This window comes from Trachemys scripta, chromosome 8 (assembly GCF_013100865.1).
Source record: "Trachemys scripta elegans isolate TJP31775 chromosome 8, CAS_Tse_1.0, whole genome shotgun sequence".
Taxonomy (NCBI): Eukaryota; Metazoa; Chordata; order Testudines; family Emydidae; genus Trachemys; species Trachemys scripta.
Window position 1 is genome coordinate 76,503,821 of NC_048305.1, and position 26,585 is coordinate 76,530,405.

The 26,585-nt window shown below is 44.9% G+C and overlaps 1 protein-coding gene across 1 annotated transcript in view; it reads left to right on the forward strand.

Moving 5' to 3' along the window:
- LOC117882070 (probable ATP-dependent DNA helicase HFM1) overlaps positions 1–17,126 on the forward strand; it is a 78,516-nt gene extending 61,390 nt beyond the window's left edge. The window contains exons 28-32 of the mRNA XM_034780040.1: positions 941–1,183; positions 14,326–14,416; positions 14,726–14,837; positions 15,401–15,558; positions 15,825–17,126. Coding sequence (XP_034635931.1) covers positions 941–1,183; positions 14,326–14,416; positions 14,726–14,837; positions 15,401–15,558; positions 15,825–15,891 — 671 coding nt within the window. The 3' untranslated portion in view covers positions 15,892–17,126. The remainder of the gene's footprint in view (positions 1–940; positions 1,184–14,325; positions 14,417–14,725; positions 14,838–15,400; positions 15,559–15,824) is intronic.
- Positions 17,127–26,585: the final 9,459 nt, after the last annotated feature.

Consider the following 26,585-nt stretch of genomic DNA (forward strand, 5'->3'; position numbering starts at 1 on the left):
TTCCACACACCTTTCCCATCATCAGTGGAGTATCTGAGTGAAAAGTGAGCATTATGCTTTGTATTGTTTGCTGGGTTGGGCCCTTAAAACAGCTAAATTAACATTTAGTAAAACCTCTCACTCTATCTATATTAAAAACTGAAGTTTTATTTTAATACCTTTCAAGGTTCTTATTTCTCCATAAATGTGAGTATATCTCAATAATCAATGAAACTTTACTGCTGCTTCCTATCACTGTTGATGAAGGTCCCAATCCTACCACATAAGCTATTTTCACATACATACACTGCATATTACGTGCTTTCCATTTCTAGCACATGCCGATTTACAGTATACAATTGTGTTGTATTTCCAGTGTTCAAAAGATAGCAGTATTTTCTACTTATTTTGCTAACATGAATGTGTATCTCCAGAAGCGTACTGCCGCCACATCTGCTCATGCTCATTTCTGCTACTCATGCAGTGAAAGGAAATGGAAACCCTTCCATTCTGCATAGTACTCTCAAATAATGTTTTAGTTCAGCTATCTTAACATATTTTAGTTAAATGCTTTTAAAATTAATTATTTAAAATGTGTTTGTCTGCTGTGATTAGTTCTTGGGGAGTTGAATTTATAGGAGAGGGAGACAGTGAGTAAGACTAAATAGAGTGAATAAAGAGCAAATGAATGAGGGAAGGTAAAGGGACTGGGCTCATCAGTGTTAAACTTGCACTCCACCAGACCATAATTCTCACACTGGAAAAAAAATTAAATCAGAGGTGACTTGAAATATTCTTTATAAGGGTCACTTGCTGGAATTTGGAGTGAAGATGACTTTTCTTAAAATAATGTTGAGAAAAAGTGTGTAGCTAACATAGTTTGCTTTTTTTTTATAGGTTGAACAAATAGTCTTAAGCATGCAATCCAGAGTTTTACATCCCTATTATAATTGCATTACAGATTTCTCTTGGGAACATTCTGTGACTGTAAGTGAGGAGAGCCATCAGACGATGACGTCAAAGAAAAATCTTAAAGAATCTTTAATGCATAATTTTACTAATGCAGATAAAAGCAGCTCTTGGTTTTCAGAGGCTTTGAATGTGAACTTTGAATTGGGAGATGAAGTTTGGGATGATTTTGATGATGACAAATTAATACATGCTAGCAGCTTTTTCACTGGTGTGGAGAGTAGAGAAGATTTAGGTAAAATTATTTTGGTGTAACCTATTGTTTATAATTGTCACTGTATGTACCAAATGGACAGTGCACCAGATAATCTTCTTCAAATTAACTCTTCACCCCCTTTTTGTTAAAAGTAATTAATTATGATCTAAAGTAAAATTTAACTTAAAATCTGTGGGTAACTTAATTGACCGTCTAGAATTGTAGTTTAAAGACAGATTTTTCATTAAAGATTACTGCAGCCTAAATATCAAAGATGGTTTTCTACTGAACCTTCATTCACAGTCTCAGAAGTTGGGTATTTGTTAAAATGATGAGCAGGTAAATAGTTAATGTTTTCACTTCAATTGTCACCAATTTGGTACAATTAATTGTAGGTCTTACCAACAAATTATAGACTCAGCACCTGCTAGCTCTCTGAATTATCATAGACTTCAGAGGTTTTAAGATCAACAGATTTTGCCTTTTTCCAGCAGGCAAGTTCTACTGTCTAAATGCTGTGAAATTACTTTGCAACTGCCAAACATTTCTCCCTTCCTGTGGCCTGAATTACAGACACCGTATCCACCCTTTTCTCATACATTATATCCTAATCAGGTTAATGGACCTGATTCCATGTGTATTATTCCCTATTCACAATCACAGTCTGAAGCAGGTTCTTTCTGATTGAGTCCATAACCAATCTCTCTCACAAAGATAGATGACTGGAAGAGCCTCCACAGTATTAGATTAGAATACAGATTGGGAGAATGGAAAGTTTCCTTTCTTCCCCTGTGTCTCCATGTAAATATTCACATTTTAGGCCCATTTCTAGAAGGTGCAGAGCACTTTCAAATCTCATTGAAGTAAATGGAATTTGCAGAATTGGGCTTACTCACCAGGGCCTGGGTAGGATAGCTTTATCAAGATGCATGCTTCAAGTTGGAAGAAGAATGGTTCCTGAGAATTAAGAATTGTTTTGGCCTTCCTGCTTTCTATGTTTCAATAAGTGGTATGGTTTTGAAGACAAAATAAACCTTTGTTAAATTGCATATTGAATTATGCATTCATTGTTCTCACAAGTGAATATAACCATAAATGACCTTGCAATGTATTTCCTTCTGTTCTTCTGCAGCTATATACATGCTTAAAATCAATAGAAAAGCTATCTAAGGGAACAAGTGTATTAAAAGTCTCCAAATTATCATGAAAGTCAAATGATAGATCAATTCAGAATTATTGTGATAATTTTGTAAATATGTGAATTTGTTGGTTTTTTATTTATGCTGCAGTGTTGATAAATGTAAACTTTAAAATTAATCGTCTTAACAGCATCAGAACAAGTAACAAATGTTAAGTTAAAGTCTTAGAATAGGCTGCATCTACACTGCAAAATGTGACCCTTAATTCACCCCTGGTGGTAGCAATGGCAGGAACTGTAGCATCGATAGGGCTCAAGCAGACTAAGTTGTTTTCACCACCATTTTGTCTATCCCCACTCTGAGCAGAGTTGAACAATACAATGGTAAAAACACCTGTCTAAATTAGTTTCTTCTTTGAATGGTGGTCCCTATGTATATTCCACATGTGGGTACACAGGCGCGTCATGCACCTGAGACTAGAGATTTCTAGCAAATAATGTCTGTTGGACCACACTTGTGCAGTGGTTCTCATGTTCCATACCGAAGGTATAAGGGGTGATTTGAACTGACACCTCTCCAGTTCCTTCTTACTGCAGCATGGCCTGAGTCAGAATCCTCTGTCTCCAAAGAGTATTGTCTACCTATCTATAAACATCTTGTACATAGTTCTAGTATTTTACCATTTTAGTAGTTTCCCCCACCTCAGGGACCTTTCCCATTTTTCCCTTTGGGAGAAGGACTGTGGCCAGAGTTCCAAGGTTTAAGAACTGTCTCTCCTATACCTGCTCCTTCTCGATCAGTGATGAACACTAACGCTGCCTTTACTGCCTTGGGGAGGCTTATATCTCTGCCAAGTGCAGCAACAGCTGCTGCTTCCCTCCCTGAAACTGAGATGGACGAGAACTTTGACTGAGGAAGTATCTTGTGGAGAAGGCCATGAGACCCCCTTCAGATCCAGGCTGGGGAGAATTCCCTGTACATCGGCTTCAGGCTGTGAGCAGTGCCCCTTTGAGGACAAGCTCTGGAATAGAGGCCAGAGTTGTTAAGCCCAACTTTCGAAGGAATCATTAGCATAGGCTTTTCATGAGAGTAAGGGGCACTCTCATAGACATAAGAACATAGCCCCTTCTAAATCTGCTCTTAAAAGAAAGGATCCCTTTCTGTCTCTGTTCAAGTTGTGAGAGTCCTAAAAACTTAGGTCCACCTAAATCTTCTGGCTACAAGGGTAAGGTGCGAAGGAGAAAGGATCCGTCGGTTCTGGCTCTGGCTCCAACTCATAAGCTGAAAGATCAGCACCAACTGAAATTTCCAAGTTGGACTCCTCTTTGATGATACTGATTGACTCCCATCAGGGTCCACTGATGACCGTGCCCATGGTCACACTAGATCCATCGGTTCTGACTACCATAATGCTTTGCACTCAGGGACAGACTGAAACTTAACTCTGTGAGGGTGAGATAAGGCAAAAATATCCTCCAACCTCCTCCTCTTCTTCAAGTGCTTACTCATGTCCATTTCATATTAGGTGTGTGTGCTCGCCACATACAATGGTGCCGGAAGTTTTTCCCTCAGTAGTATCTGTAGGGGACCAGCTCTGGCGCCCTCTGGCTCCCCCCACCCTCAGTTCCTTCTTGCCGCCAGTGATGGTGCTGGAACGTCTGTGCTCATTCAGTGTTTCTTATGAAAGTTTTCCTGTAAAATAGTTGTATGTGGTTAATAGTTCCCTTAGTGTTGGCTCTAATTTAGCCAGACCCAGACGGGACTCATGTCCCGATCCCCATGCTTTAAGCCTGTGATCGTTGTAAGCAGCCTATGCCCATCAGCGAACCGCACAGTAGTTGTTTAAGGTGTCTGGGCGAAGGGTACATAAGTGAAAAGTATCACATCGGTAAATCCTTTAAACCCCAGACAAAAAAGGAGAGAGACATCCGTCTCCGGGCACTCCTGATGGAGTCAGTGCTAATGCCGACACTGGACCAGAAATCTGACTTGGCCCTGAGCACCGCAGCGTCGGTGCGGAGTGCCCTGCCAGCGCCGTCTACAAGCTGGCACCGATCCCCCTTCCTGGTTCTGGCCAAGAAGCCAAAGAGGACCACAAGGGGAAGATCTCCCACTTCCCGTAAGGCAGTGTTTCCCAAACGTGGGACGCCGCTTGTTTAGGGAAAGCCCCTGGCGGGCCGGGCCAGTTTGTTTACCTGCCCGCGTCCACAGGTCCGGCCAATCGCAGCTCCCAGTGGCTGCGGTTCACTGCTCCAGATCAATGGGAGCTGTTGGAAGCAGCGGCCAGTATGTCCCTCGGCCCGTGCCACTTCCAGCAGCTCCCATTGGCCAGGAGCGGCGAACCACGGCCAGTGGGAGCCGCGATCGGCTGCACCTGCGGACACAGCAGGTACACAAACCGGCCCAGCCCGCCAGGGGCTTTCCCTAAACAAGCGGCGTCCCAAGTTTGGGAAGCACTGCCATAAGAGAAAGGAGAGGGCCGGAGGAGAGCTAAGACCTGTGCTGGGCGGCTCAGCACCTCCGTCAGGGAGTCGGGCCCCAGCTCAAGTCGAGCGGTCTAGCCCATCCCATAACATGCCTGCCACGCCAGACAGTGACAAGGGCCTCTGTCAACTGGAGGTCCCGTTGACACCCGACGCCCTGCAGGCAGTGCAGTAGATCCTGATGCTACCAGTGCCACCCACACCGGCTCTGGCAGTACCCCAGTGCAGGGGTAAACGCGCCTTGGGAATCTCCCTGTGTGTCACTTCCTCAGCAGCACCGCTCCCCATCAGAAATTGGGAGGCCAGCTCAGTGAAGCCCTCTTCAGGCTCCGGACCCTGGGCACCAACAGCAGGATTCGAGGCACAGCTCGCCGGTAACCTGGCGCATACCTACAGAGGCACACGCCCCCCCAGCAAGAGCATCAAGACTGGCCCTTCATGTCTCCAATGCCTCGGCACTGACCATGTGACTGATAGTTTGAGCAGAGCCACCAGTCATTCACCCGCTGACACTTGTTGCCAAGACACGGATCCCCACGGTGAGGGAGATCCAACAACTGGCCCATTCCAGCTCCCGAGCCCGGTCTAGATCCCGGTACCAGTCGAGCAGCATGAGGCGTAGATCGACGGATTACCAACAACGATCAGCCAAATGCTGCCAGTCCCCAAGGTCCTGCATGAGGAACTCGTCTCAATTGGACAGGTCTGTGTCTAGGCATAGCAGCTGGCACTACACAGAGAAGGGCCAACAGTCTGCCCGATCATGGTCACCTGACAGCAACCACTCTGCTTCTGGCTCTGGCACTGAGCAGGAGTCCTTGACATTGGGACAAGCCCTGGCACCGGCGGTACCATCTACGTCATCGGCACCGCAACCAACCCCGTGGCTCCAAGGCCAGTGGCCAGCGGCCTGGTAACCCTGGAACCCTTGGGAGTTTACCCAGCCTTCGCAGGCCATCCGGTCAATGTCGGGAGCCTCGGATAGGCCATTTGGCTTCAGCATCCCACCCTTCCCGGAGGTGGAGGCCCCAGAAGAGAAGACCTCCCCCCCAGGCCCATGAGGACCCAGGGGAACAGCCAGAGGGACCACCAGAGGATATGATAGCTCCTATGGCACTGGCTTCTTCCTCATCGTCTCCAGGCAAAGCTATTACGGGTCCTTCTCACCCAGTTCCACAAGATAATGCTAAAGCTCATCAAGAACTATTGAAGAGGGTCGCCTCCAACCTGGGCTCCACAAAGAGGAGCTAGAGGAGCCAGCGGACACCCTGTTCAGCGTCCTTTGCTCTACGGCATCTGCTAGGTGGCTTTGCCCCTCTATGAAGAGGTATCGAAAATTACTAATGTCCTATGGCAAACCCCCTCCTTCCTGCCCCCATTTCAAAATACTTTGTGCCAGCTAAAGGTCACGAGTACCTGTACACTCACCTGGTCCCAAACTCACTCGTAATTGGGGCTGTTAATCAGAGGGAGAGGCAGGGTCAAACCAGGGCTACGCCCAAGAATAAAAACTTGAAGAGACTGGATCTGTTTGGGCGAAAAATTTATTTGTCTTCCAGCCTTCAATTGAGAGTGGTCAATCACCAAGCCCTCCTTGATGGCTACAATTATAACTTGTGGCGGGCCATGGCCAAGTTTGAGGTTTCACTTCCCGAATGGTCCAGGAAGGAATTCCGGGCGATCCTCGAGGAGGGCACAGCTGCAGCCAGAGCGGCCCTCCAGGCAGTTTCAGATGCAGCAGACTCAGTGGCTTGCACCATGGCCTCAGCGATCTCCAAGCGGCGGGCATCCTGGCTGCTCCTCTCTGGCTTGTTGACTGAAGCTCAGCAATCGATGCAGGACCTCCCCTTTGACAACCAGGCCCTGTTTGCAGAGCAGACAGACAGTAAGCTGCATGGACTAAAGGACTCCTGCACTACCCTGAAAACTCTAGGGCTGTACGTCCCCAGTCCAGCCTGTAAGCGGTTCAAACCACAGCAATCTCAGTGCCAAGGGAGCCAACCCCGGCAAGCACCACCCCAGCCACCCACTCTCTGCCCAATCAGGCTCAACCCGCAATAAGCAGGGTGGCAAGCGAGCATTTTGAGGGTGCGCCCGAGGGCAACCTACCAGACTATACCCCAGATCCATCTTTCCCACTTTTCTCCAACAGCCTTTCTTTTTCTTCTCTGCATGGACCACTATAACTTCAGACTGCTAGTCCTCAATACAGTGGCATAGGGTTATATACTCCAGTTTCTTTCTACCCCTCCTTCCCACCACCCCTTCCCCGTCCCTCTTCAGGGACCCCTCTCATGAGAGAGTCTCCTCGCGCCGGAGGTAGAAGGGTTGCTGCAGTTGGGGGAGATGGAGGAAGTTCCTCACGAGTACAGGAACAAGGGGTTCTGTTCCTGGTACTTTTTAATCCCCAAAGCCCAGGGCAGTCTACGGCCCATCCTGGACCTGCGCAACCTCTACAAATACCTAAAGCAATTGAAGTTCTGCATGGTCTCACTGGCCTCCATCATCCCCTTCCTGGATCTTGGAGACTGGTATGCCACCCTCAACTTGAAGGACACATATTTCCACGTAGCGATCTTTCAAGGTCACAGATGCTTCCTACGATTTACGGTGGGACCCGATCACTATCAGTTTGTGGTCCTCCCATTCGGCCTACTGACAGCACCGAGGGTGTTTACCAAATGTATGTCGGTGGTAGCCGCTTACGTCAGGCGTCGGGATATCCAGATCTACCCATACCTCGATAACTGGCTCATCAAAGGCCACTCCAGTTCCCAAGTCCAAAGGGATGTTGAGGTGCTGCAGGCCACCTGCTGATCCCTGGGACTGCTCGTAAATGACAAAAAGTCGACATTAATTCCGGTGCAGAGAATAGAGTTCATCAAAGTGGTGCTCGACTCCACATGTGCCAGGGCATTTCTGCTGCAGGAGAAGTTCCAAGCGTTGGAGGACCTCATTGCGGGAGTCTATGCGTTCCCCCTGACCATGGCTAGGGTTTGACTTTGCCTGCTGGGCCACATGGCAGCATGTACGTATGTCGGTAACCATGCCAGGCTCTGGATGCACCCCTTATATCTGTGGCTGGTGACGGTCTATTCCCAGTTCAGAGATCACCTGGAAAAGGTCGTTACCATCCCACTGACGATACTTACCTCGCTGCAATGGTGGACCAGCCCCAGGGCAGTCCTGGAGGGAGTTCAATTTGAGAGCCCTTGTCACTCGATGGAGTTGATATCGGACACCTGGGACCTCGGCTGGGGAGCACATCTCGACGACCTTCAGACCCAGGGCATGTGGTCCCCAGAAGAGACGATGTTGTAGATAGACGTCAAAGAGCTCAGAGTGGTCCGCTTGGCATGAAGAGTCTTCTTACCGCACCTGATGGGCAAAGCGGTGAGAGTGATGGACAACACAGCCTTGATGTTCTACATCAACAGGCAAGGGGGAGCATGCTTGTCGACTCTCTGCCAAGAGTCATTCCATAAGTGGCATTTCTGCATCAGCTACAAGATCCACTTGGAAGCTTGTCATCTTCCCAGCATCAGAAACATACTGGCAGATCACCTCAGCAGGTTCTTCTCCTCTCATCACGAGTGGTCACTCCACCCGGAGGTAGCCTGCATGATCTTCCAGAGGTGGGGATCTCCCCAAGTGGACCTGTTCTCCACCAGACAAAACAGAAAATGTCATTGTTGTTCTCTGCAGGGTCTGGGCAAGGACTCTCTCTCTGATGCCTTCCTCCTGTCGTGGTCTGGGAGCCTGATGTATGAGTTCCTGCTAAGTCTGCTCATCAGCAGGGCCCTGGCAAAGATCAAGAGAGACAAGGCACAAGTTATCGTGATCACCCTGGCATGGCCGTGCCAGCACTGGTTTGGCCCCTGCCCAACCAACTGGACCTGCTGTCTCAGGACCATGGGCGTCTCATACATCCCAATCTCGCCCCCCTCCACCTCTCGGTGTGGAGGCTGCATGGCTGAACCCGGAGGAGAGGACCTGCTGTCTTGAGGTCCAACAGGTCCTCCTGGGAAGTATGAAGCCTTCCACTAGAGCAACTTAACCTCGTCCCCTTGGCCAGGTTTCCCACTGGGCGTCCGAGCATGGTATCTCTCTGTTGTGCTCATCCGTACAGTCTATCCTAGACTGCCTTCTTCATCTGAAGAACCAGGGTCTGGCACACTCTTCGATCAGGGACCCTCTCGCAGCCATCTCCGCCTTTCACCCTCCGATCCAAGGTCAGATGGTGTTCTCTCATGACATGTCGGTCAGATTCTTGAGAAGCCTCGAGAGCCTCTTCCTGCCAGTCCAGGCTCCTGTCCCCAGAGTGGGACCTTAACTTGGTTCCTTCTAGGCTCACAGGCCCACCCTTTGAGCCGTTGGGCTCCTGTTCCCTTTCCTACCTGTTATGGAAGGTCACCTTCCTTGTAACAGTAACATCAGCGAGACGAGTCTCAGAGATTAAAGCCCTGTTGTTAGAGGCCCCATATACGGTGTTCTACAAGGACAAGGTTCAGCTGCGACCACATCTGACCTTTCTGCTGAAAGTGGTGTCTTCCTTCCATGTTAACCAGGACATCGTCCTCCTGGTATTTTCTCCCAAGCCACACACCACTAGTGAAGAAAGGAGGCCGCACGCCCTGTACATCAGACGTGCCCTGGCATTTTACCTGGAGCATACCAAGCCTTTCCGTAAGTCAACCCTGCTCTTCATTGTGACAGCGGACAGGATGATGGGCCTTATGGTGTCCTTGCAGAGGATTTCCAACTGGGTCACCTCCTGCATCTGGACCTGGTACAAGCTGGCACAAGTCCCAGTCGTGAGGGCCCACTCGACCAGAGCTCAGGTGTCCTCAGCGGCCTTCCTGGAGCACATTCCTATCCATTCCTATCCAAAGTCCCTGAGGAAGAGAGTATCCAATTCCAAACTCTTATTGATGAGGGCAAACTGGTAGCTAAGACATCATTGCAAGTGGCATGGACGTGGCTGACACCAGACCTAGATCCATAGCCACAGTGACAGTTACGAGACATGAATTGTGGCTCCACTCTTCAGAGTTCTCCAGGGAGGTACAGAGTACCATTGAGGACTTGCCCTTTGAGTCTCATCACTTTAATGAGAAGACAGATGAGTCACTACACCCATTAAAAGACTCAAGACGGTCCCATACATCCTGGGTAGTTATACCTCGGTCCCGAAGAGGAACCACCACAAACAGATGTGTAAGCCAAGGCCTCTTCACCAGCCTTTCTGTCACCAGCACTTATATGAGCCATCATGCAAATTCCAGAAAGGACAAAGACAGGTATGCAACCTCCTCAACCTCAGCCACTCAAACCCATCTGCTGTCCAAGAGTTACTGTTGATGGGAAGCTCTAGAACTGCATACCATTACTGATGCCATCGCTTATCGCCCATCCTCCCGCAAAGTTTTGGTGTTCATGTAGTGTACTTTGCCCACAACTGGAGGACAATAACAATGAAGAAGTGGGTACTAGATATCCACTCTGGCTACGCTGCTGAGTTCCTTTCCCCTCCTCTGAACAAACCCCCTTCCTGGCCTCTCCTCAGGGATCTCCTGAGGAGATCCTCTGGCAGGTGATGGATTTTCTCCTCCAAAGGGGGTCTATGTTTTCCCTTCAACATCAAGGGAAACAGTTCTACTTCCAGTATTTCATACTATATCCATACTATCAGATTCTTTACGGGAATCACAAGGACCTTCCCACCAGTAGTGAAGCCAATACTGCAATAGGACCTCAGTCTTGTACTTTCAATATTTACCAAGCCACCCTGTAAACCATTGGCCATGTGGTCGATGTCTGTATACTTGAAGCACCTTTCTCATTGCCATCACATCATCCAGAAGGGTGAATGAACTGGGAGCACTCATGGATGATCTACCATACACCACATTTCATAAGGAGAAGTTTTCCCTTCACCTTTTACCCAAAGTTCATCCCTAAGATAATTTCTGAGTTTCACATAAATCAATCTATTCACTTACTTGTATTCTTTCCAAAACCTCATGTTTCCAGTGAGAGAAAGGAGACTTCATTCCCTGGACATTAGACAGGCTCTAGCAGTCTACCTTCAAAGAGTGAAACCAATCAGGAAAATGTCTACATTTTTTGTCACTATAGTAGAGTGATCATGGGGACAAGTATTATCTGCTCAGAGACTCTCTAAGTGGATCTCTGGCTGTATCACTCTTTGTTATCAGTTGGCACATCTCTTTTCTCTGCGGGGAAGGACCCACTCCAGTAGAGCACAGGCAATCTCAATAACATCTCTTCAATAAGTACCTATACTGGATATTTGTAAGGCAGAAACCTGAAGTTCCATCCCTACCTTCACAAAGCATTACACCTTATTCCAAGCCTCTTCTGCAGATTCAGCAGCTGGGACAACAGTATTACAGACATATATATCAACTGCATCCTCACACCCCTTCCTCTTTGAGTACCACTTACCAGGTATGGAATATACATTAGGGACCAGCACTCAAAGGAGAAATGGAGATTTCTTTAAGTGCTTGCTCATGGCCATTCCATGCTAGGTGTGTGCATGCCATGTGCACAGTTGCCAGAGATTTTTCCCTTCACAGTATCAGTAGGTCTGGCTCTAGCACATCATGGAGCTGCACGAGTATGTGCCAGTATTAAGGGTGCCGCCAGCTCTGCACCCTCTCAGTTCCTTCCTACCGCCCATGATAGTTACTTGGAACAATCCCTCTTGCTTGGCTTCTTTCCCAGTGGTTTGGACTTTGTACTATATTGTATAGTTTTTGTAGTTAGTATATATAATTCTTACCTAGTGTTAGTGTATATTGTGTGAATAGTAGTCCGTGTCGTTGAGGGACTTTCATCAAGCTTCAAGCCATGTGCCTCCTGCGGCAAGCCCAGTAAGTGACCCACATTCTAGTATCAAAAGTGCCTTGGGGAAACTCATGTTACGGAGATGTGCCAGATCTGCGGGGGCTTCAGACTGTGCACTCAAAAAGATAGAGACGTTCATCTGAAGGCCTTACTCATGGAGGCAGCCCTCAGAACAGCCTCAGAGGTGAGCTGCTCCGAATCGGCACTCTGTACTTCGGCTTCCATGCAAAGCGCTCTACCGGCACCGTGCTTTTCCCTGCACCATTCTCCATCCCCGGTGCCAAGGAATAAGCATAAGAAATAGCGTGCCGAGAGTGGGCACTCTCTGGTGCTGAAGAGTGACAAGCAGGGACTGACTAGAGCATTGAGTCCCACGCTGGACCACTTGTCCTTCCCAGGGCCTCCGTTAGCTCCAGCGACTCCACCTAGACATGGAGTCCAGTCCAGGGCCCACCCCTGACTCCCAGGAGTGGTTGTGGGAACTTGTGCCTGCGGGCCCCTTCAACTCCGGAGGCTTTCCAGTTGGCAAAGGATCTGATATCCCACCCAAACCCATCCACCCCCCAAGGTCCCCTGACGGCCACAGCTACCGGTAATAGAAGGGATCAAGGGGCGGTGAGCTCCATCGTGGCACCAACCATCATAGCACCATCCAGAGGAAAACCGTCTATAGTCCCATTGCAACAATTTCCAGCCCGTCATTGGTCACCAGTTCCCTGGCACCACCTGGAGGCAGAAGCGGATATGGCGCCTCTGTGGTCTCTGAGGGAAGACCCTTTGAGCCATTAGTATCTTGTTCCTTACTGCTTCTGTCTTGGAAGGTTGCTTTCCTGGTGGCAATCACCTCGGTCAGAAGGGTCTCCAAGATCAAAGCCCTGCTGTCAGAACCCCCTTATACAGTGACCAAGGACAAGGTTCAGCTGTGCCCCTATTCAGCCTTCCTACCAAAGGTGTTGTCACAATTCCACAACAACCAGGACATTTTTCTGCCTGTTTACTTCCCAAAACTTCACAAGACTGCTGAGGAATGTCAGCTCCATACCTTAGGCCTTCTATATTGAGAGGAGTAAGCCCTGTATCCGGGTTTGTTACGAGCAGGTGAAGGTTCCGTCTCCAGCCATTGTGACTGCTCATTCTTCGAAAGCTCAGGCTTTGTCAGTGTTCCTCGCACAAATACCAATCCAGGATATCTGCAGAGCTGTGACATGGTCATCGGTTCATACCTTCACGTCCCACTGCGCCATCACCAGCAGACACGTGACAATGCCAGTTTTGGAAGAGTGATGTTTCAGTCAGCAGGTCCATAAACTCCAAGCCAACCTCTGAGGGTCCTGGTTGTGAGTCACCTAGCATGAAATGGATGTGAGCAAGCACTCAAAGAAGTAAAAATGGTTGTTAACCTTTTGTAACTATTGTTCTTCAAGATGTGTTACTCATGTCCATTCCATGACCCACCCTCCTACCCCTCTGTTGGAGTTATTGGCAAGAAGAAACTGAGAGGATGCGGAGCTGGCAGTACCCCTTATACCAGAGCATACATGCATGGCTCTGGGGGCGCTAAAGCCGGTCCTATGGATACCACTAAGGGAAAAATCTCTGGCAACTGCATACGGTGCACACACAGCTAGCGTGGAATGAACATAAGCTACACATCTCAAAGAACAACAGTTACAAAAGGTTAATAACTTTTTTTTTCTTACCTATAACTGGAGGTTCTTTGTGAAGTGTGGTTCCTATCTGTTTTCCACCACCCACTCTTCTTCCCCTCTGCTTCGGATCCTGTCTAGTTCATGCTAAGAGGAAGACCTGAACAGGTGTCCATCTACACCCCCTCTTATTCCCTCAGTATAAAGAATGAGGGGAGCAACTACACAGGCAAGGACACTACTTGCTAGAAATCTCTGGTCTCAGGTGCATGGAGCACCTGCGTTCCACATGTGGCATAAGGATAGGGACCACACATCTCAGAGAATGCCCAGTTACAGGTAAGTAACCTCCATTTCCAGATTTGCTACTTGTGGTGAATTTTTGGGTCACATTTTTGCCAATATAGACAAAGGAGGACCAAATTTATTATTGTTAGTTATTATTTTTATTACTGTGGCACCTAGAGGCTTCAACTGCAATTGGGGTTCCATTGTGCCTAGACACTGTATAAACATATAGTACAACATATATAGTTGTTGCCCTGAAGTGCTTGAAATCTGAATAGCTAAAGACAAAGGGTGGGAAGAGAAATGGAGGCTCAGAGAGGTAAAGTGACTTGCTGAAAATAACATAGTAGAGCTAGGAATAGAACATACATCTTCTGATTCAGGCCCCAATTCAGGTCCCAATCCAGGGAACCACGCAGACTATCAGTAAATTGATCCACTAATGTCATGGATTTACACCAGCAGAATATTTGACTCATTCAGTTTTTTCTATAGTGGTATAAGACCAACACTCATGGAACAGTAAGAAAGAAATAGCTTTGAATCTTTCAGGGGATATGTGACTCTTCAGGTTTGATAGTTTGACTGTTCCCTCAACATTTTAAAATTAATCAAAAAGCCAAACAAACATTAAAACTTGATGAATATTAAAGTTCCTTTGTGAGACTATGACTTCTGGAATTCCAGAAAGATTCATAAGGAGTTCTTTGGCTATTTTGTGACTATATTTTACAATTATCATTCTAATATAGGATCTGGAAACACTTGCCTTCAAAGTACAATAGAATGTAAACCACTGTTTCAGAATTCAGAGAGCAAAGTCACAAGTGACATTTCAAAAAAGTAAGTATAATACTAGTTATTATTCAGTTCAGTAAAAGCATTGTCTATGTTTGCGGGACATATGTATTATTAAATTTGTATCAGTGTGTCCCTGAGGTTTTGGGAAAGCTTGAGAACTAAGTAGCTGGAATACAAGCTCTAAAGTCAGAAGTTTGAACATTTTAAAAAACTACTTTAAATAGTTAATTTTTGAATTATTTTAAATAAACTTAGACGTGGAGGGATAGAAATTGAAAGCACTGAACTTTGAGAAAACCATTTATGCTTATGCACAAATATCTAAATTATCCAAACTTTCTACATTTTCAGTTTTTGCATGTTACAAGATAAGTCTGATGTTAATCTACAAAATTCTGCCTTTTCCACATTAAATGCACCATCAGAAAAGAAATTATCTGTACAATATGGAAATACGAATACTGTAAGTAAAGATATATTTATAACAGGATTTCTTGCAATGCAGTGAAGTGATTTTTTTTGTGAACTTGTTTGCTATGTTGGACTTATTCAGTTTTGCCATGTTCAGTTGTCTGTGGATATTTGGATGACTGGTGTGTCTATTCACATACATTTTTGTGGAAGTTATCTTAGTTCTTAAAATATGTATATTCATCCATTTTTGGCTTTGTGTGCCCTTCACTTACAAAAAGAAATAGGACCTGAATTTTGACCGATAAATTCCATTATGCAGTGTTTTGGAACTGATTTCAACAAGCCAGTTGGTTTTTTAGGCTTTGATTCAACAAAGCACTTAAGCCCATGCTGAACCTTAATCACATGTATATCCCATTGACTAGTGTAATCTCAATTTTATATATCAAATCTTTATTTTTAGAGTTTGGAATCCTATCACATTAAGCATAGCTTTGATTGCATGCTACTGTATATATTAGAGTATATATTAGAGTATATATTACAATATGGAAGATTGTCTTAAAATTAGTTATTTTTAATTATGTTTATTTTGTAACCTATACATTTCAGTTCAGCTTTCAAAAAAGAAAACATCCAAATCCTCTACAAGAGTTGAAAAACAGAGAGTTTTCTCCTAACTCAGAAATAATCTCAGGTTCTTCTCAATTCATTGGAAAGGAGAATTTTTTTATTTGCAACAAAGAAAGGAAAAAAGAAATTGATGTCAGGTAATAAAAATAATTTGTGTATTCTGTTGTAGATTCTTATCCTTCAAGGTACTGAGGATCTTAGGCCATAGGCAAAGCTCTTCTTTCTAACTTACAAGTTTTTATTTTACTAGTCGTAATTAGCTTTTCATGCAGATAGACTTTAAAATTATTTTTTGGATACAGATCTTTCCTGGCTGTTTTATAAATAATATTCTAATTTCATGGTTTTTGGTATACAGTATTGTTCACAATTTAATTCTTTTGGTTTGCTTCATTTTCATTAGATATCTTTCAGATGATGAAACCAATGACATTAAGCCTTTTCTTGGAATATTTGATGGCATTTTCTAAAACATAAACAAGATATATCGTAAGTGCTGAAACATATTATACTCTCATTTCCAGAATGAAAACTTTAAATATAGTTAGAGGATTTTCTTTAATAGCTGTTCATTAATAGCCATCTTTGCTACACAGACTAGATAATGAAATTGCTAGCTAATTTATTTACAGAATTCCATGTATGTTTTATCTTTTAAAAAGTTATTAAAATCTTTGTTTATCTAACTTGCTGTTTTTAGGATTGGAATGATAAACATATTTGACAGTCTCTCATTAAAGGGGATAGTTTTCAAGCTAAGCACTTTTTGTATAAAGCATATGTAATTTTACCATAAGAACAAAGATGCTGTTTGTAATATGCATGTGCTCACAAAACACATTTCTGAGTAACTGAAATGTTGTTCATTAACAAATTTCTTATGCTATTTGTTTTTATGATGTCTGGTAGGTATCCCATTTAGACTGAATTTTTCATAATACTGATTTTTTTCTGAAACAATGAGATTTACAAATAAAAAGAAATAGACTGAATTATTTAATATATTCTGTACTCTTTATTTCTTTCTACAGTGCTATAAGCCTGTAATGTATTTGTCAGCATTAAAACGTTGTATAGTATTGTCCATGCAAAATGTATCTCAGAATGGACCACAAGACAGTTTTAAAATATGTCCATAGAGAATGTCTGGACGTAGTATTTGGGTGTTGACATTGCCACATAAACTTATAAAATGGGCATTTATGCATTTTAAGTCTGATTTGTACATACTAATATTGGATTTAAGCGTCCTATTAAAGCACCTATGCTTGAATATTAGGCTTCCCAAATTAATACAGTTATGGATATATATAATATTACATAAAAATCTATATTAAGAAAATGTTACAGTTGCACTGTTAAACACTCAAAAGTAAGGAAATACCATTGTTTTGGTTTTGTATTTTTGATTTTCTTATCCTTCATAATATTCAGTTTCGAAAATGTTCGGAGAATAAATCAAAACAGACCATGAATTAGAAAACACAATCAAGACAAGCAAACAGAAACTACACAATTGAAAATCAGAGTGCAAAAACACTCCCATTTTGACAGACTGAGGATTAGATCCTATAATATGTTGAGCACTCTGAGTTGACAACTTCAGCTTAGCGCCTAATCAAAATGAGCAGGATACGTTTTCTGATTTTTTCCCCTCCAATAATTTCTTTCCCTTGCTATTGACTGTTTTGGCCACATTTGCACATTGAGTGAGATATTTCCATTGAGTTGTCTTCAGTTGGGCCTAGATCTTAGTTGTTTGTAAGTTGGAAAGTGCTTTAAAGTAGTATTGTCAATTTAGATTTGTGTAATAAGTGTTTTTAGTACATGCAATTACAGATTCCGATAGCAAATTATTTTAACTGAATTTTTAAAAAATCCAGCATTTTATGGAATTATGGTAACCTTCCTTGTTAGGAGACAGCCAACAGTAAGGGAAGGCAAAAGATCTAAAACCACATATTACATGATAAATCTAAATTGACAGTGCCAATTCAAAGTACTTTCCAACCTACCAAATGTTTAAAAAAAGATCTAGACCTCATAGGAAACATGGTAGCTCTTTCCTGCAGAAGGAGATGATATAGGCCAATATGAAGAGCTTTTTGGTGAGCTGTGTGTGGTGCAGAACGAGGCCCATATTATTGCTCCTTTGCAAAATTAGGTGTGCCTGTATGTGCCCCAAAATTGAACACCGCCTGAATTTGAGCCTTTATACTTCATCTACATTTGCTAGTTTTATATTGATAATATTATCTTGAAGATACTAGCTTTGAAGTTACTCTCTTTTCCCCTTAAATTAAAGCTTACCCAAGTGTAGGGGGTTAGTAATTATTATTGGAATTTTTACATCTTCAAACTGGTTAATTTTCTATAGCCAAATTTCAGATCTCTTCTGATAGTTTTCCTCCCCATATGAATTTTTCATTTCATATGCTGTTCATCAATAACCTATCCTCCATGTTTTGGGGAATATCATCAGTTTGTTTGTAATTCACGGTCATATTTCTTTTGATAGAAAAGGCTTTCATTTCCATTTTGGTGTATAGTCAGAACACATGGTAATAAACTCATTTTACTACCTTCAAGACTATTGTGACTATTTTTCACCTCATTTATTAAATCACTTCCTGACTTTCTTTCCTTTCATAACAAATCAATATCTTATAATGTACTTAGAAAATAACAAAACCGTGCTATTGTTGTTAATGGTAACAGTATTTCACAGATCTCAAAAGATATGAACCTTTTTTATACTGCAGCGTCCTTTTAGTAATGCTGAATTTAGGGTAAAAAATAGAAGAGCTTGCAGTATTTAATTAGATTGTTTCATTTGACACCATTCTACTTCATTATTCATTTTGGTTCTGTGATTCTTTAAAGTGTAATTTCCTTTCAAAAAAAGAGTTTGGAAATATTAATACATGCTGAAATGTTCCTAAGTCTCAAGAGAAGGAAAGATTGTTGTTTTTTTAATATGCTGACATCCATTTTCTGATTGTTCAGCTTTCTGATTTATAAATACACCTCTACCTCGATATAACGCTCTCCTCGGGAGCCAAAAAAATCTTACCGCATTATAGGTGAAACTGCATTATATTGAACTTGCTTTGATCCACCGGAGTGCACAGCCCCGCCCCCTGGGAGCCCTGCTTTACCGCATTATATCCAAATTTGTATTATATCGAGGTAGTGGTGTAGTTGCAATACTTGATCAAGATCAAAGGTGTTAACATAGGATTAGTAGGTCTTCTCAGCAGTATTTAGTTCACACTAGCATGCAATAATTCCTTTTAAAAGCAAATAAAGGTAGAAGGAATGGGTTTGTTGCAGTATCAGCAAAACTTAGCCAAGTCTAAGTAAAATTTATCTTACAGTGTACATATCAAATGTGCTGGTAGTCATGAAAAAACACTGGACTGCTTATAGTAAATACACAAGTCTACTTCAAGAACTTTTAAGACTGCCCTGGTCAATATAAGTGGTGGCATAAATGCTGGTTGTGACGGGTTACCCCCTTTCAAGGTGCCACTTGATGTGCTGAGATGCCACTGAGCACACCTGTTCTGCCAGCGTGGGCCCCCTTTAATCTGTCTTGTTGAGCCAAGCTCTTAAGCCTCCTCTAGCACATACACAGGCAAGGCCACCCCAACTGCAGAAAGACAGACACTGAGATCAGCTCTGGGAAGACTCACCTTAAGACTGACCCAGCACTCAGGAGCCCACCTCCCCTGGAGCGCAGACCCAAAGGTATATTGTGAAATCCGCCCCCTCCCTCAATGTGGAGGAAGGTATGCATAGCCTCTTCCACTCCCCTCCCATTATGATATACACAAACTGGATTTCAGAATAAACAAAAAAAAAGTTTATTAACTAGTAAGAGTAGATTTGAAGTGAGTATAAGAGAGAACAAACAGAACAAAGCAGATTACTAACAAAACACGCAAACTAAGCTTGATTCACTAAAGCAACAGGTTACAAAATGTAATTTGTCACCCTAAATATTGCCACAGGTAGATTACAGAAACTCTTGAAAGGCATCTGCATTGACCTGCAGTTTGAGACTTCAGGTATTTCCACTCACAGACTGGACACCCTCCCAGCCTGGGTTCAACCCTTCTCCCCTCAGTTCAGTTCTTGCTTCCAGGTGTTTTTCAGTGTCTCTTTGGGTGGGGAGGCAGAGGAGAACTCAGATGATGTCACTCCCCTGCCTTATATAGCTTTTGTGTATGGTGGGAACCCTTTGTCTTCCAATGGAAAAACACTAGCATTCCAAGGAGTGGGTCCAGTACCAGGTGACCCAGACCCATGTCTCGGCAGGGCTGTTGCAGCCATTATTCATATGCTGTCTGGAGCGTCCACAGAAAGACTAAGCTCTTTCACAGTCAATTTGCTAATGGGCCATCAGCCCTGTCTGGCTTTTCCATTGTTGTATCTGAAGGACTAGGTGTGGGTGACACCCAAAGTAGCATATTTGAAATACAGATACGTGATCAATATTCCTAACTTCAGATACAGAAATGATAAAAATTGGATAATCACATTCAGTAAATCATAACCTTTCCAATGATCTCTTACGTGAGCCATCTTGCATAAAGTATATCTCAGTTATGTCATATCCATATCATAAGCATATTTTCTTAAAGAATATGGAGTATAACATCACACTGGTCACATCCTGAATGATGCATTGGAGCTGCTCAGAGGTCTGAGATGACTTTTCAGAAAATTTGCTGTTTTGTTTTCATGAGCAGGCATACTTTGCCTGTATGTAATTTGCCATGATATGGTCTCTTATTTTGAGATCACTGAGCACCATGCTAAAAGTACTGCACCTATGAAGTATCCTATTATATCTTTGTTAAAGTGAATAATTAAGATATATTCTGCCTTCACATACACCTCATGTAATCCTATTTAAGTAACTGACACAGAAATCACCATGTTAATTCAATAGAAATATTTTATAGAGTTCTTTGATCTTAAATTATTGCTTAACTTATATCTGGAACTATGGCAGGAGTATTGACAAATGCTATATATATTTTTCTCATACTGCAACATGGCAAGCATCTGTTTAATTTGAAAATCACTAATATCGTCAACTTGCAATTACATAGTGCCTTTCACCCTAAAGATTTTTATACACTATTCACTTTAAAATTATCTCACCTACTTGTGAACTGCCGCCACCGCTGGGGTGTAATGCAAGTAGCTGTTTAACAGAACATAGGACAGTAACTGAAGAATAATCTCATATTCATTTGATACTGAATGTGGATTTTAGATAGGTAAAATATAATTGTCTGTATTGGAATTAAGCAAGGATATAGAGATTAACACCTTTTCTTACAAAAAGTGCACTGTCATGTTAAGTGTTGACAAATGGACCTTGGTCCTACACCTTATCAAAGGAGACCACCTCTTCCAGCTGCAGTTTCCTCCCACCCCATGGTTGTTATGGCATCGATTCAGTAAAAACTGATTAAAACCTAAACATCAATATACATAATGATATAGCTCACATCACCATAATATCTGAGCATCTGATTAATTTATTCTGACCACACCCTGGGAAGTAGGAAAATATCCCTGTCTTGTAGATTTTAACAGTATGGCTTGCCCTGTGGGCTAGACAGCCTATTGCTAAGGCAACCTGATTACAGCATTAGTTCTACCTGGGGGAATCAGACTGCAGTAGAGAGGGGAAGAGTCAGGCTTTTAAGTGATAGCAAAACTTGGGTAAGGAAAGATCCAGGCAGGAAGCAAGCTCAGAGCAGTAAGGAAAGCTTTCCAGGCAGGGAGTCCTGGAGGGACACTGACTAAGCAGGGAAGAGATGAAGAGACCCAGAAGGGAACTTAAGAGGCTGGGTAGGAAGTGGCCCAGGAAAACTATAGCACAGGTAAAGGAGCAGGCCAGATCTAGCTGTTCAGTACAGGGCCCTGGGCTGGAACCTAGAGTAGAGGGTGGAATTAGGTTCCCCTATTGGCCCCAGGGAAGGGGGCATACAAGCCCATCACAAAGGTTAACCAGCCCAGTGGAGGGGGCTACAGGTTAAACCCCCAAAATAGACTAGGCATAGACCCAGTGATGTTAGAAGGATTTTGTTTGTTTTAAAGACATATTTAGGACTTTTAAGTTTGGACAGTCGTGACTCCAGAAGGTGCTGACTTAAGTCTTAAGACAATGACCCAGCTGGAGGACTAAGTCACTGCAAGAGAAATTGCTGGAGCGACCGTTGGCAGGGGGCGCTAGAGAAATGAGCAAGCTGCTACACTATGCCTGGCCACAAGGAGGCCCATAACAGTAAATAAACTCTGTTTCACAGATAAAGAGCTGAGGCAAAGGCCAATTAAGCAATCTGCCCAGTGTTACACAGGGAGCCTGTGCAGAGCTGGCAACCGAACCCAGTTCTCCTGCAGCCCAGTCCAGTGTCTTAAGCATGCTAACCTTCCTCTGTAGAGGCTGGTCTAAAGCCCACTGAGATCAAAGGAAAGACTCAGCTGACTTCAGTGCACCTTGGGTCAGACCCATACTGACTCACCAGTGGTAATTCCTACAACACTTCCCTTCTAAGGCCTGGTCTACACTACGACTTTAATTTGGATTTATCAGCTTTAATTCGAATTAACCCTGTAACCGTCCACACAACGACGCCATTTAATTCGATGTAAAGGGCCCTTTAAATCGATTTCTGTACTCCACCCCAACGAGCGGAGTAGCGCCAAAATCGATTTTAGCAATTCGAATTAGGGTTAGTGTGGCCGCAATTCGATGGTATTGGCCTCCGGGAGCTATCCCACAGTGCATCATTGTGACCGCTCTGGACAGCAATCCGAACTCGGATGCACTGGCCAGGTAGACAGGAAAAGCCCCGCAAACATTTGAACTTCATTTCCTGTTTGCCCAGCGTGGAGAGCACAGGTGACCACAGATACCTCATCAGCACAGGTAACCATGCAGGCTGATAATCGAAAAAGAGCACCAGCATGGACCGTGAGGGAGGTACTGGATCTGATCGCTGTATGGGGAGAGGATTCAGTGCTTGCAGAACTTCGTTCTAAAAGACTAAATGCAAAAACTTTTGAAAAAATTTCCAAGGGCATGATGGAGAGAGGCCACAATAGGGACTCTGAGCAGTGCCGCGTGAAGGTCAAGGAGCTCAGACAAGCCTATCAAAAAACAAAGGAGGCAAACGGTCGCTCTGGGTCAAAGCCACGGACATGCCGCTACTACGCCGAGCTGCATGCAATTCTAGGGGGGGCTGCCACCACTACCCCACCTTTGTTCGTGGATTCTGGGTCGGGGATAGTCTCGACGCCTGAGGATTCTGCCGATGGGGTAGAGGAGGAGGAGGAGGAGGAGGAGGAGGAGGATGAGCTTGCAGAGAGCACACAGCACTCCATTCTCCCCAACAGCCAGGATCTTTTTATCACCCTGACTGAAGTACCCTCCCAAGCCTCCCAAGCCAGTACCCAAGACTCTGACCCCATGGAAGGGACCTCAGGTGAGTTTACCTTTTAAAATATAAAACTTGTTTTAAAAGCAAACAGTTTTTAATGATTACTTTGCCTGACTTTGCATTCGCGGTCAGTTCAGCTACTGGAAAAGTCTGTAGCTACTGGAAAAGTCTGTTAACGTGTATGGGGATGGAGCGGAAATCCTCCAGGGACATCTCCATGAAGCTCTCCTGGAGGTACTCCGAAAGCCTTGCCAGAAGGTTTCTGGGCAGTGCATCCTTATTCCCTCCTCCATGGTAGGACACTTGACCACGCCATGCTTGCAGCAAGTAATCTGGTATCATTGCCTGACAAAGCCTGGCAGCGTATGGTCCCGGTGTTTGCTGGCATTCAAGCAACATCCGTTCTTTATCTTGTTGTGTAATCCTCAGGAGAGTGATATCACTCCTGGTAACCTGGTTGAAATACGGGAACTTAATTAAGGGGACAGAGGTGGCCGTTCCTACTGGGCTGTTTGCCTGTGGCGGAAAATAAATCCTTCCCTGCAGTTAGCCAAGCGCAGATGGGAAATTGGCCCTGAGTTTTTCGCGTTTGGCTAGCAGGGATCTTCCCTGTTACCAGCCACGCGGTGGGGGGAGGGTACTGTGATCATCCCAGAGAATTCATGGCGAGGGGGGGGGTCGGCGGCGGGGGGGTGGGTAGTTTGGTGCCTGCAGGGATCTTCCTGCAGGGTTAGTTTGTTTTCTGGTGCTGCTGAATGTTAACAGAAAAACCGCAGCACTCTACTTGCCTGAAGGGGCCCAGACAAGCCCCACCACACTGCCCCCCCCCCCAACTGGCTGAGATTGGCCAGGCTTCTGCAGCACTCTACAAGCTATGCTTGGTATGTTGGAAAGCACGGACGGCGCTGAAGCTTACCATGGCCGCATGCAAGCCGAATTCTGTTGCCCAGACCTGTGATTGATCTCTAGCAGCAAAGCCACAGGCACTCAGCATTAAGAGGCAAAATGCGACCTTGCACAGAAATCACATGTGCTATGTAATGTGAACAGTGTTGGTCACCGTGAAAGAGTATAAGCATTGTTCTGCAAAATGTAGCTTTTAAAACAATTCTCTCTTTTTTCCCCTCCCTACAGCAGCTGCAAATTCCTCAAGCCTCCCTCCTCCATCCCGAAGGTTATCACAGATAAGGCGTCGTAAGAAGAAGACGCGGGAGGACATGTTTTCTGAAATTATGCAATCCAGCAGGAGTGACAGAGCTCATCTGAATGAGTGGAAGGAAACAGTTTCAAAGTATAGGAAAGAAGTCAGTGAACGTGAGGACAGGAGGGACCAACGTGAGGAGAGGAGGGACCAACGTGAGGAGAGGAGAGACGATCGAGATGAGAGATGGCGGCAGGAAGACCAGAGGATGAAGGATGCAACGCTGGGGCTGCTCCGGCGTCTGGTGGAGGTTCAGGAACGGCTGCTGGAAAACAGACTGCCGCTTCAGCCCCTGTTCCACCCTCCCCCCTCCCCATGTTCCGTATCCTCCTCACCCAGACGTGTAAGAACGCGGGGGGGGAGGCTCCGTACACCTTCCCATTCCACCCCAGTAGACAGCCCAAGCAAAAGGCTGTCATTTTTTTAACCTTTTCTTTGTGGCTTTTTCCTTCCCAGCAATCCTCCTCCCAAATACCACCCGGGTTCCCTCCCTCTTTTTCTAATCTATTAATAAAGAATAAATGATTTTTAAATGATAGTGACTATTTGGTTTGAAAGAAAGCTGGGGGAAGGGGCAGGGTGGGTTCCTTACAGAAAATCAGTCAGTAAAGGGGGAGGGTTTTCATGAAGGAGAAACAAACAGATATTTCACACGGTAGCCTGGCCAGCCATGAAACTGGTTTTCAAAGCTTCTCTGATGCACAGCGCTTCATGGTGTGATCTTCTAATCGCCCTGGTGTCTGGCTGCGCGTAATCAGCAGCCAGGCGATTTGCCTCAGCCTCCCACCCCGCCATAAAGGTCTCCCCCTTACTTTCACAGAGATTGTGGAGCACACAGCAAGCAGAAATAACAATGGGGAGATTTCTTTGGCTGAGGTCAGAGCGAGTCAATAATGATCTCCAGCGGCCTTTTAAACGGCCAAATGCACATTCTACCACCATTCTGCACTTGCTTAGCCTGTAGTTAAACAGCTCCTGACTCCTGTCCAGGCTGCCTGTGTATGGCTTCATGAGCCATGGCATTAAGGGGTAGGCTGGGTCCCCAAGAATAACTATGGGCATTTCAACATCCCCAACGGTTATTTTCTGGTCCGGAAAGTAAGTCCCTTGCTGCAGCCCTTTAAACAGAGTAGTGTTCCTGAAGACGCGAGCGTCATGAACCCTTCCCGCCCAGCCCGTGTTGATGTTGGTGAAACGTCCCTTGTGATCCACAAGTGCTTGCAGCACCATTGAAAAGTACCCCTTGCGGTTTATGTACTCGGTGGCTTGGTGCTCCGGTGCCAAGATAGGGATATGGGTTCCGTCTATTGCCCCACCACAGTTAGGGAATCCCATTGCAGCAAAACCATCCACTATAGCCTGCACATTTCCCAGAGTCACTAACTTTCGTAGCAGCACCTGAGTGATTGCTTTGGCTACTTGCATCACAGCAGCCCCCACAGTAGATTTGCCCACTCCAAATTGATTCCCGACTGACCGGTAGCTGTCTGGCGTTGCAAGCTTCCACAGGGCTATCGCCACGCGCTTCTCAACTGTGAGGGCTGCTCTCATCTTGGTATTCTGGCGTTTCAGGGCAGGGGACAGCAAGTCACAAAGTTCCATGAAAGTGCCCTTACGCATGCGAAAGTTCCGCAGCCACTGGGAATCGTCCCAGACCTGCAACACTATGCGGTCCCACCAGTCTGTGCTTGTTTCCCAGGCCCAGAATCGGCGTTCCATGGATAGAATCTGCCCCATTAACAACATGATCTCCAAAGCACCGGGGCCTGTGGTTTCACTGAATTCTGTATCCGTGTCTGTGTCCATGTCCTCATCATGCTGCCGCCGCCGCTGCCTCCTCTCCTCGTTTTTTCTGGTCCTGGCTGAGCATAAACTCCACGAGAACGCGCGAGGTGTTTGCAATATTCATGAGTGCTGTCTTGACCTCAGCGGGCTCCATGCTTGCCGTGGTATGGAGTCTGCAGTGTTCACCCACCCAGGAAAAAAGGCGCGAAAATGGTTGTCTGCCGTCCGTTGCTTTCATGCAGGGAGGGAGGGAGGGAGGAAGTGAGACTGTACCCAGAACCACCTGCGACGATGTTTTTTGTCCCATCAGGCACTGGGATCTTAACCCACAATCCCAATGGGCGCGGGAGACTGCGGGAACTATGGGATAGCTATGGATTTGCTACCCACAGTGCAACGGTGCAGAAATCGACGCTAGCCCCGGTACTTGGACGCACACCACCGAATTACTGTGCTAGTGTGGCCGCACTCATTTCGACTTTATACAACCTGTATCTCAAATCCGAATTATCTAAATTCGGATTAATCCCGTAGTGTAGACATACCCTAAGTATTGCCATGCCTGATCCTGCTTTGTTTGTGAAATCTGACACAAACAAAACCAACCATAGAATGGCTACATCCTTACTAATGTCACTACACATAACTTTCCTACAGATATTATGGGAGATAATAAAAATGCTAATTAAATACAACAGGTGTAATAAGGACAATT